The sequence below is a fragment of the Tupaia chinensis genome, unplaced genomic scaffold (assembly GCF_000334495.1).
Source record: "Tupaia chinensis unplaced genomic scaffold, TupChi_1.0 Scaffold000574_1, whole genome shotgun sequence".
Lineage (NCBI taxonomy): Eukaryota > Metazoa > Chordata > Mammalia > Scandentia > Tupaiidae > Tupaia > Tupaia belangeri.
In genome coordinates, this window is record NW_006160088.1 from 115,357 (window position 1) to 128,484 (window position 13,128).

General features: G+C 34.8%; 1 protein-coding gene across 2 annotated transcripts in view; it reads left to right on the top strand.

The window, feature by feature from the left end:
- The window catches only part of SH3BGR (SH3 domain binding glutamate rich protein), a 79,582-nt gene that overhangs the window by 49,623 nt on the left and 16,831 nt on the right, over nt 1–13,128 (top strand). For both annotated transcript variants that reach the window (XM_006158160.3, XM_027775582.1), the window contains 2 exons: nt 2,704–2,778; nt 3,276–3,365. In XM_006158160.3, the coding sequence (XP_006158222.1) occupies nt 2,704–2,778; nt 3,276–3,365 (165 nt within the window). The remainder of the gene's footprint in view (nt 1–2,703; nt 2,779–3,275; nt 3,366–13,128) is intronic.

The window sequence follows — 13,128 nt, forward strand, 5'->3', positions numbered from 1 at the left end:
TTTCCCTCTCTCCTTCTCTGTCTTTGTCTCTCTCTCAGGAGAGTGCATGCACCTTCTGGCAATAAAAAAAGACAACTGTAAATATTACAATCAAACCTGCAATATTGAAACATTTATATTAAAATTGGAAGCAACATGAGCATGCCTATTATCATCATATGATTGAGCATTTCTTTAAAAGTTGTAATTATTGTAATAATGTAATAAGATGAAATGAGTTTCATACACATAAAATATGTATGATATTATAAAATCTTTATTTGTATCTGATGTCATTCATGCCTAAAATTTCAAGAAACTCCTGTAAAATCCATTAGAATTAATAAGATAGTTTGTTAGATTTCTAGATGAGAGAACAACATACAAAAATTATGGTTTTTACTTATAGTAAGAATAATGAGCAGTTAAGTTAAATGTAAAAAGGAAAAGACTACATTCACTGTAGTGATGACAATCTATAAAATTTTTAGGAGTAAATATATCAGAAGCATATAGGGCCTTTATGAAGAACATGATTTAATTTTATTCTGAAGGAAACTAATAGATATTGAAGAAACAGAGCCTTACAATGTTCCTAGATAGGATGATTTATTAATAAGAAATGTAAATTGTGTAAATTAAGAAAAGTATGTAGTGCTATCTCAACAAAAAACAATTTTTTAACTTTGGTGACTAAGAAAAATTACCTTAAAATTAATTAAATTACTAAATGTTTGAGAAGAGCCAAGAAAGTTTTGAAAAAGAAGGTTGCCCTTCTGATTATTAAAATTTACATTAATAGCTTCAGCAATAAAAGTAGTATATTGGCATGGAACAAACATATCTATGAATATATTTATGCATTTATATACAGAATAGTGTAGTAACAGATACACACACACATTATATATATGTATAATTTTAACAAGTGGCAAGAATATCATCTTAATTCAATGGGAGATTATGGTTTATATATAGTACAGGTATAATTTGGCATCTATCTAAAAGAAAACAAATTTAGATCCTTACATCATATGTAAAATTAAATTCCAGATGGATTAATGCTCCAGATATTAAAAACCACGTAAAGTAATAGAACTATGTTTTAGAGAATATATAAGTTCAATAACTTTATTCATATAAAAGACTAAAAATGAAAAAAATTATACAAGAAAATTTGTAAAAACATGTAGGATGGAAAAAATATTTGTAACATGTGACAAAGGGCTACTTTTTTTTTATCACATAAAGAACCTCATAAACTTTATAGTGAAAGACAAACAGCTCAAGTAAAAATTGGAAAAACATTTGAAGACAGTTATCTGAGCAGGAAATATAAGTAGCTAAAACTCATAAATGATTTGCTCTTACTGTCCAGTAATCGGGAAAATGTAAATGAAAACAAATACAAAATTTCATTTTCTCTTTAACATATTGGCAAATGTGAAACATTGGTTATAAGGAGAAAGGAAAAGAAGACATTCACTTATTATTATTTGGAGTGTAAATTGCTATCACTTTAAAAAAAGTTTATTTATTTATCCCATGAGTGAGAGAGTCAGAGGGAGAGAGAGCAGAAGAGAGAGAGAGAGAAAGAGAGATTGCATCTTTGACAGGTTCTTGATGCCAAAATCTATCCCCCAGCCTCAGCCAGCCCCAGATCATGGGCATACATGTGCCTGACATACGTAGGAAAGTCTCTGGATGCAAATTGACAACCTTCCCACATGGGTCTGCCTCTCAGAGCTTTATGTCTTACTTCACTGTCTGGCCCATGCTATCAACTTGTTGAAAAGAAACTGAATTAAAATAACTTCCCCATTTTATTCAGTGTAATGTAGTGTTGTTTGAAAAGGTACAAGCATGTAAGCATTCCGAACATCCATCAACTGGAAAATGTTTGAATAAATTATTACTATATGCATTTAATATTAAACAGATGTTAAAAAGAATGAATTTAAACCATATGAATTAATGTGGGCAAATGTGCATGATATATGAAGCTAAAAAATCAGATTGTACATAGTGTTTCTATTTCTGTTTTAAAAAACATAAAAGTAAAAAAAAATAATAAACAACTCGCCAAAATAGCCTCTATGTATTAGGGTAGAGTTAAATAAATATCAAATTTTTAATACTATTATCATAGGATGGTGGGACTGGAGGGTGTGTGTGACTTAATTCATACTTATGAATTTGAAGTGCTTTTGCAATTGAAAAAACCTGATACATATATATTTTTAGAGAGATTTTTGCTATAGAGTGCGTGTGCTCACCAGAGAAACGGGGACAGAGAGATCAAGGAGTGATGGCTATGCCACAATCCCTTCTCCTCCATTCTTCCCTTGGGATCTTGGGCATGCATGCACACGTGTCCAGTGAGCGTTTTGAGTTGCGAAGTCCGGAACTCGAACTGCAGTTATAACTGTGTGGGAGTCCCATGATGTAACCATTATGCCATCTGCTGATCTCAAAATACCTGATATTTTGAAAGACTAGGAATCACTTCAGAAGTTAAAAGAGTATAAAGTAGGAAATGTAATTTCTGCTTTTATTTTATCCCTAAACTGTGCGTGGTAATGACAGTTATCTTCTCAGTTATGGTGTTGTTGTAAAGATAAAATAAAGGAAGCAGACAAATATAATTTGAATATTTAAAATACATTGGATAGAAGCTATTATCCTCAAGAAAATTCTCAAACATTGTCGATTTATATAATGCAGGTGACAAAATCACCTGAGGAAGCAGCATCCCTTCCCAATGGCGATGTAGAGGGAGAGGCACCAAGTTCCACAGAGGTAAGGGCTGGTGTCCTGAATCATCTCCCTGATACCAGTGTCCTCAGAATGTCTGCTTGGTCCTTATGTTTACCTGTCTGTTTCCTTGTCTGTCTTTCTTTATCTGTGTCTCTCTGTATATCTACCTATCTTTAATCTCTGATATAAAGCCTTCTTCCCTACAAGCAACAGAAAACAAACATTGTGTAAATGTTGAATTCTTTGATGTTCTTTTCATAAGCCTTTAATGGATGAATTGAAACTCCTCACTAAGGCAGATTTTTACTCTACCATGTATATCAGTCAGAGATATTGACTTACATGAATAGGTCCTATCAGCAATTTTGGGGTTTGGCGATCCTAGGCCGTAGTAGCTCAATAGCTTAATAAATAGGAGGTCTGTGTTCGCTTCATTTATGTACTGTTTTTCTAATTAAAAAAGCTATAGCATGTGTGGTCTGGTTTTTCTAGGGAGCTTATCTAAAGTTAGTGATATTCTGGATTTCCTTTATGACCAGGGAACAGAGAAAACTGAAGAAGGTGGAGAAAATGAGGCACAAAAAGAAGGCAATGAAGATGTGAGCAACCTCCCTGAATCTGAAAAGAATGTGAGTGTTTGCTTTCATCATGGTAGTTTCCATTGGATTCAATTCTGTTCAATAAGCACGTCTGGACTTCTATCAGGTGCCTGTAGTTGTGCTAGAGTTTGTGCACTTAGCACTGAAAATAGAAATGAGAAGCTGAGAGTGTTGCCAGGAGGAAGCAGATAATTTTCATTAACATGCTGACTGCTGTGGTCCAGGTGCAGAGAGAACTAAAGAGAAGTCAAAGCAAGGACTTGGATACCAGGCCTGGAGGGAACCAGCTAGACAAGGCTTTAATAATTTGTTGTGTTGTTATGGTTAGGTTAAGACCAGTGATAGACTCTGAGTATACACTCATCTAAGAGCCCTGCATGTTGGGGAAACAGACAAGGTGGTGGATGTGTTTATGGGAAACCAGCAGGAACCTGAGGATAACAAGAAGCTTTGGGGAAGGAAACTGACACTCAATCCAAGTCCAGTCAGGGAAATAGCAGGTCCCATTGAAGGCATAAGATCTAATTGTAAAGGGGTTCCCATTTAGGAGCAACAGGATATGGAGAAGGATTGGAGTAAGGTAACTGGTTCTGTAAGTGCCCAGGTAAAATAATGAGGGATCAGATGGACCATTTATTTAAGGAATTCTGAGGCCCCACTACAGGGGAGCCTGGTAGGACTATGGGTGGGGTATGGCATCAGGTTGAGCCTCCCTGGAGAATTTCAGGGGACTTCTCCATTGGGCCAAATGTAGATATTTTGTTTATCAAACTCTGATGGTTTGCTTCTTAAAGATTTATTAATTCCAGGAGACATATGGACAGTTTTTAAGACAGTGGACCCTCATCTTCAGTAGATAGGGTGTGGATAAGAAGGGCCGAGACAACCACGTGGTGGAAAGCAGGAGTGTGGGGTTGGACAATGAATTGTTTTTATCTTAAGGAATTTAAATTTGGGAAGGTTCAGGGCACTAAATTACCTCAGTTTTAGACTAATTTTTTAAATAGACTGTTATTTTAAGATGTTGATAATTTAAAACTGAAGTGTTTTATTTTGAAGAAAGACGAAATCTTCAATTTTGACCTAGAAGTTAGATGAGGTTTCATGGCAGCCTGAATAATTCAGAAATAAAACTTTTAAGTTAAATAAGTGACAGTATCATTGTCTTATGGTGGAAAAAATCTACATTTTATAATGTTACCCTTGTGTAAGTTGCCTAATGTGGTCTTGTGGTATTAATTATTGATTCCTTGAAATTAGTTTGCTTTGACTCCATTGCCTGGTGCTCTCTGTGATCTGGGCGCAACCCACCCAACCGGAGATGTGGGCCTGATCTCGGCAGGCCTCCTCAGCCTCTGGGATTATCTGGAATTTGTGGCACTCCAGCCCCTGCTCTTCATTAAGCTATCTCTCCTTAGCTTGTTCCTACCTCATTAAGAGCTGAAACTTTGGCAGAGAAGCCAACCACCTAAAGTTACCTGCATCAGCATTAACTGCTCTGATTTGAGAGACACAGCCCTCCAATAGCAACACACCTGATAACTAAGGGTGAAATTCCCTTTCCCAATTCTACAGAATCTATTCCAATAAATAGGGAAAAGTGAACACTGCAGCAGATGACCAGCACAGATCTTGAAGAAACATGAAAAAACAAGGGGGTAACTTTCTTCAAGGTGAATGAAGTATACACAGGAATACACAGAAATGTCAGAAAAAGATTTCTAAACATTTATAGTGACAAAACTCAATGAGATTCAAGAGAAAACAGATTGATTCCAGGAAATGAGAAAATCATTCCAGGACATGAAAGAGGAGTTATCTAAAGAGACAGAGACTCTTAAAAAAAAAAGCAATCAAATAGAACTTCTGGAAATGAAGAATACAATATAAGAAATTAAAATTTCCCTAGAAAGCATTAACAGCAGATTGAACCATGCAGAAGGAAGGATTTCTGACCTTGAAAACAAGGTCTCCAACATAGACCAGAAAACTAAAAGAATGAGAACAACAACAACAAAAATGAAGATAACATGGGAAATTCTAGATACTATGAAATACTCAAATATCCATCTAATGGGAATTCCAGAAGGTGAAGAAACTGCTAAAGAGATGGAAAATCTCTTTCATGACATACTACTTGAAAATTATCCAAATATAGAAAAACATGGAGAAATTCAGACCCGAGACATAAAAAGGACTTCAAATAGAATCAACATAAAAAGATCTTCCCCTGGCATATCATAGCCAGATTGGTAAAAATCAAAGACAAAGACAATATTCTAAAAATGGCAAGAGAGAATCTTCAAGTTACTTATAAATGTTATCCCATTAGGCAAACATCAGACCTCTCAACTGAAGCAATACAGGCAAGGAAATAATCAGAAGATATATTCAAAACATTAAAAGAAAAGCATTTCCAACCAACAATACTATACCAGCAAAATTATTCTTCAAATAGGAAGAACAAATAAAAGTATTCTCAGATAAACAAAAACAGAAAGAATGCACCAATACTTTACCAGCTCCACAAGAAGACTGAGTGAAGTACTGTATCAAGAAAACTAAAGAAAGACAAACAGGAATAAGAGCACAAAGAACAACCTAGAAAATGGCTAATAAAATGATAGGGATAAGTCTGCAAATATCAATACTAACACTGAATGTCAATGGATTAAATTCTCCTATTAAAAGACACAGACTGGCTGATGGATTAAAAAAAGAAGCCATCTATATGCTACTTAAAAGAAACACACCTCACTGATAAGGACATAAATAGATTAAAAGTGAAGAACTGGAGAAAGATATTCCATACAAATAGAAGCCAAAAGCAGGCTGGAGTTTCAATAATGATATCAGGCAAAATAGACTTTAAGACGAAAGGTGTAAGAAGAGACAAAGAAGGACATTATGTAGTCTAAAAGGACTTGTAAATGGATGTGAATACCAGTTATAGGTGTGTGAAAGAATAGAGTCTGAGGAAGGACATTTAGAAGAAAAATAGAGAGGCAAAGCATTAATGGGACAAAGAAATGTGGTATTATCTGTTGACAGTTTTATAGTTTTATCAACTGGACTAGGGAGAAATGTTCACATGTTGAAATATTCACTTTGTAAACTAAATAACATGATTGAACGTATAAAATAAAATAAAATATATATAAAAAAACTATACACCCAACACTGGTGCACCTAAATGCATGAAAAAGAGACTGTTAGATCTCAAGGAAGAGATAGACTGCAACACAATAATTGTTGGAGATCTCAGCACCTCACTCTCTACTCTGGACAAAAAGTAAAGATATATAAGATCTAAATGATACCATAAATGAAATGGACTTGACAGACATTTACAGAGTATTTCACTCAACAGCCACGAAATACTAATTTTTCATATCCCCATATGGAATATTCTTAAAGATCGACCACATGATAGGGCAAAAAATAAACCTTTACACATTCAAATGTATAGAAACTATATCCAGCATCTGATCTGACCATGATGGAATCAAACTTGAAATCAGCTGTAGAAGGAGCCCTCAAAAATATACAAATTTATGGAAAGAAACTGAACAACCTGCTCCTGAATGACTTTACAACTACATAATAAATTAAGACTGAAATAAAAAGATTCATAGAAATCAATGATAATGTCTTAAGAGGGAAGTTCATAGCAATTAGCTCCTACAAGCAAAAAGCAGAAAGGTGGAAAATAAACAACCTAATGATACAACTCAGGGAACTGGAAAAACAACAAAAAACCCTAGAAACTTCCAGCATAAAAGAAATAAGCTTTGAACAGAAATAAATGAAATAAGAATAAAAGAACTATACAGAAAAGAAATGAACCCAAAAGCTGACTCTTTGAGAGGATTTAAAAAATTTGACACACCATCAGCTAGATTAGTCAAGAACAAATAAAGGAACCAGATAAATCAAATTAGCAAGGAAACAGACCTTATTGCAACAGACATAACAGAAATACAAAATATCATCGGAGAATACTGTGAGTGATTATATACCAATGAAAAAGAAAACCTGGAAGATATGCACAAATTTCTGGACACACATAACTTACCAAGATAACCAGGAAGGAATAGAAAGTTTGAATAGACCCATAACAAGCAATGAGACTGAATCAGTAATAAATAGTCTCCCAACAAAGAAGAGCCAAGGTCCCAATGGCTTTCTTTTTTCCTTTTTCTTTTTTTAAAAGAATTTATTTTATACATTCAATCACTGTATATCATTATAGCTTATAAAATGAATTTACCCAACATTAATACATTTTATACAAGTCCAGTTAAAGATATCATACATGTTATCATCAACAGACAATCTTTCATTTCTGTGTCCCTTAAATGTCTTATCTCTATATTTTTCTCCTTGATTCCTTTCCTCTCACTCTCCCCCATCTCCCACCCTCTTCCCACACTGCCTCCAGTATCCAGCTTTACTTCCTAATTGTACAAAACTTTTAAAGAAGAACTAACCCCAGTTCTCCTCAAACTGTTTGAAAGCAGCACTTCAGAGCAAATAGCTGGTCAATTGACTATACATAAAGAAAAATATTAGACACAATGTTTATTAACTGTATACATAAAAAGAAGTTAATAATGATTTCTACAATCAAACACAAAAAGTAAATTGTTGATGAGTTCTAGGTTTAAATGTGACAGGTAAAACTAAAGAACCTCTCGAAGACATTTTAGATGACAATCTTCATGAACTTGAGGTGAAAAAAGATTTGTAAAGCAGGATACATGTAAGAAGAGACTGATAAACTGTGTTGAAATTAAGACAATATTCAGAGAGGGAAAAGACAAATATTAGTGCCCAAGAAGGTAGGTAAAGTAACCCAAATAAAAGCCAATAATTTATGAAAAGGTGCTCAATCTCAGAGTCAACAGGGAAATGAAGATGAAAACAACAGTGAGGTAGTGCTGCATCTCACTATCATGGCTAACATTAAAAAGAGTGATGGTACCAAGTGTTGGCAAAGGAAAGGGCAGCCGGAACTCTTATAAACAGCTGGAGGGAACATAACATAAAACCACCCCTTAGAAATACATTTTGTTACATTATTATTATTATTATTATTATTATTATTTTAAACATTCAGTCACTATATATCATTTGGCTTGTAAAAAGACTACCTAACAGGATGAAATACTTCTCAGGCCAGTCCAGTTGAGAATACTGTACATGTTATCAACTGATAATAAACCCTTTCTATGTCCCACTTAAAAAAAAATCCAAAAGGAAGGAATCCTCCCAAATTCATTTTATGAAGCCTTTACTATCCTAATTCCAAAACCAGACAAGGACATAACAAAAAAAGAAAACTTCAAGTCAATATCCCTGATGACTACAGATGTAAAAATTCTCAACAAGATACTAGAAAATTGTATTCAACAACACATTAAAAAGATTATATACCATGACCAGGTAGACTTTATTCTAGGGATGCAAGGATGGTTCAACATATACAAAACAATAAATGTAATAAATCACATTAACAAAAAAAGGATAAAAACCGTATGATTATATCAATCGATGGAGAAAAAAGCATTTGATAAAATACACATCCCTTCATGATTAAGACTCTCAGCAAAATTGGCATAGAAGGGACATACCTCCAACATAATAAAATCCATGTATGACAGACCCATAGTTAACAGTTAACATCATACTGAATGGGGAAAAGCTGAAAGCTTTTTTATTTCTTTTTGTTTTTAATAAGACAAGGCTGCTCACTTTCTCCACTCCTTTTAAAATAGTACTGGATGTTCTAGTCAGTGCATTCATACAGGAGAGTCAAATGAAAGGCATTCAAACAGAAAAAGAAGTGAAATTATGTTTATTTGCAGATTATGTGATGCTATACATAGAAAATCCAAAAGAACCCCCCCCCCACACACACACACAAAACCCTCCTGGAAGTGATAAACAAATACAGTTAAGTGGCAGGATACAACATCACCATACAAAAATCTGTAGCATTTTTATATGCCAACAATGGGCAAAGTGAGATAGAATTGAAGAAAGCAATACCATTTACCATAGCCACAAAATCAATAAGATATCTAGGAATAAACATTACCAAAGATATCAACAATCTCTACAAGGGAAACTCTGAAGTATTTGAAAAAGAAATTAAAAATGATACAAAAAGTGGAAAAACATCCCATGTTCCTGAAATGGAAGAATGAATATAATCAAGATGTCATTCCTACCCAAATCAATCTACAAATTGAATGCAATTCCGATAAAACGACCAGAGATATTTCTCACAGAGATAGAAAAAACAGTCATATAATTTGTCTGGAATCATAAAAGGCTTCATATTGCCAGAGTAATACTGTGCAAGAGGAATAAAGTAGGAAGCACCTCACCTCAAAACATATTACAAAGCTGTGATAATTATAACAGTATTTTGGCACAAAAACAGGCAGGTAGATCAATGGAAACATAATAGAGAGCCCTCAAGTAAACCCCAAAACATATAGACATCTGATCCTTGGCAAAGGGCACAAGACAATCTAGTGGGAAAAAGAAAACATCTTCAGCAAATGGTGCTGAAAGAATTGGATATCCATCTGCAGAACAATGAAATTGAACCCTTATCTCTCATCACTAAAAATAAATCAACTCAAAATGGATTGAGGATCTAAATCTAAAACCTGAAACTATAAAAACTATTGGTGGAAAACACAGAGAAAACTGTTGGAGTAGGCAAAGAATTCTTCAAGATCCCCAAAGCACAGGCAGTAGTCCCCAAAATAGACAAATGGAATTATATTAGGCTGAGAAGCTTCTGCACAGCAAAAGAAACAATAATTAGAGTGAGAAGACAGCCCTCAGAGTGGGAGAATATATTTGCGAACTACATCTCCAATAAGGGACCACACCTCTGATATAGGGAACTCAAACAGTTTACCTGAAAAAAAACTCTATTTAATTAAAAGAAGGGAAAATGAACTGAACAGACACTCTCCAAGGAAGCCATACAAATGGCCAAAAGCATATGAAAACATGCTTTATATAGCTTATCATAAGGGGAATGCAAATCAAAATCACAATAAGATACTACTTAACTCCAGTCAGAATGGCCAAAATTTAAAAAAAATACAGGATGATAAGTGCTGATGGGGCTCTGGTCAAAAGGGAACTCTTCTACCCTGTGGGTGTAAATGTAAATTAGTACAACCACTGTGGAGAATGATATAGAGATTCCTCGGAAACCTACAAATAGAACTAACATATGACCCAGTAAAGCACTTGCACATCCATGTTTATTGCAGCATTATTTACAATTGCTAGGACATGGAATCAACCCAAATGTCCAAAAATAGACAAGTGGATTGAAAAAAAATGTGGCATATGTACTTTATGGAATATTACTCAGCCATAAGAAAACAATGAGAGCCCGACAGCTGATACAAAGTGGACGAATGTGGAACACTTAATGCTAAGCAAAACAAGCCCGACTATGAAAGATACACTTTGTATGTCCCTCCTCAATATATACTAGAATGTCTGAGCTCTACAGCAGAAACGGAAAGATTGGAAGTTATAAATAGCAGGGAAGGCAATGTGATAGTAGAGATTGGGGGTAATAGGGAGTGGGTAATAAGGGGAAGGTAATGGGGGAGAGAGGGGAACAGGGGAAACTACATATAATTCACACAAAAATGATAGGTTATTTGCTGATGATAATGCATAGGACAATGTCTTTGTCTTGACTGATATGCACTGTATTCATGCTGGGAGAAATTTTGTACACTGTAAAGATGGATGGTGATTAAATGTAAATAATACATATATATTTTAAAAAAGAAATTAGGTGGCTTCTTTTAAGACATAGAGACAGATGGAAAACATTATATTTCACCTCTTTCTCCCATGAGACCACAGGAAAGCAGCATGTTTATAATCAGATACTGCTACTGGGAGCAGGGCAGGGCTCCAGCTTCTCTGAGCTAATTCATTGGGCTGGGTTAATTCTGTGAAGTGCTGAGTCATCCAGCACCTGGAAAGGGGCTCTTTGTTACTACTTTTTAAAATTGTGATGTGACTAAATGTAAGTAAATTAATTAATAAAAAAAATTGTGAGCCCTTGACAAAGTAAACTATTGTGACTCCTGATAGAAAAAAAAAAAAAAGATTGTTTTTACTTTTGCAGGGCTATGATGGAGAAATGACTATATGTGAAATCTATTTTATTTTGGATGAATATACTAACATTTTATAAAATCCCATTTTTTTCACTAACTGTATCTCTTGTTTGTCCATTTTGTCCAATTTTTATTTGGTAGATTTTTTTAAAAAATTACATTTAATCGCTGTACATCTTTACAGCACACAAAGTGAATTTACCCAGCATGAATTCACTGCATACTAGTCCATTCAAAGATAGTCCCATACACATTATCAACAGCCAACCTCTCATTTTTGTGTCCATTAAATGTTTTAATTTCTTTCTTTTCCTCTGAAAATCCCAATTCTTTCATAATATTTATTCTACAAGCTGACTTAAGAGAAATGCTGAGGCAAAACAAGTAAAGAAAAAACTTTTATTTGGGTTGAAGTTGAGGATGATTGCCAGGTGCCACAATGTCCAGATTTCCCAGAATATGTGCACCAAGGTCTTACAGATGTCAAGATGAATGGGTGTGTGGGGGGGAACTATGTGATTGTCAAAGCTTCACGTTGGTAAAAAGCTATAGCAAGGAGTCCTGTACAACAGTGAGTGGCTGAATTCTTCAAGGGGAGCAGATTGACCTCATGGTCATTGTCACCCAGAGTGAAGTGTGGAGACAGTGAGTTGGGTGCATAGGTATAACTACAGATAGAAGGTAAAGGATGAATGTAATTGGGCCATAAGAATGCTCATAAAACAAAAAGTCCAATGGCATCTTGAATATTTTTAGTTGTCTTATCTTAGAAACCTGGCACAAAGGGGGAGTGTCTGAAGTTTGTATTCCAAGATCACTTACCTTCTGCGTGCCTGAGTTCAGGTTCAGTTTTTGAGCAAAAGGCTCTTTATTTGCTCTTTTCATGTATGTAAAGACAGGTTCGACTTCTTCTCATTAGACAAGTGATACGTGCTCTTTGCTTTAATTCAAATAAATGAGAAAAAACCCCCCAAGACCTGTCAGTATCATCAGATGAAAAATAATATAGTGACACGATTAGCTTTATGAATACTTATGGAAATAGATTGAAATTCAACATTTAAAAAGGAGACAAGAACTATCTGGCATTTAGAATGCTTTATTTCATGCTGAAAGGGCCTTCTAGTTTGTTTTCATGGTCTTTGGGTTAGTTCTGAAAGGCTGAGATTGGAAGACTGTCTCAGGCTATATGTAATGACATCCTTCCCCACAGTGCATTCAGTTGTAAACAGGCTTATACGTAGCTAACAGAAAGACCAGTTACATCTTTTGAATATTGATTTTCAAAATACTAGACATATCCTAGTAATTTCATCTTGATATTATAACTCAGATAATATCAAGATTTTTAAATGGATTTTTAAATAGAAACTCTAACTTTGTTGAAAACCATCTTGAGGTGATTTCATGGATTCTTACTTTTGCTCCTCCTGGCTGGTTGTGGTTAAACAGCTCCCTGTGCCTCCCTGTTTAACCCACACTCCATAGGGTTGTAGAGTACAGGTGGGTAGAGATTGGTTCCTTGGACTCATAGGGGAGGAATATCTCCTTTCTTTTTTTTTTCCCTAAATGCCCCTGTATTTGTCTCAGGCCTTCACCTTGTGGCAGACAGGAAACTC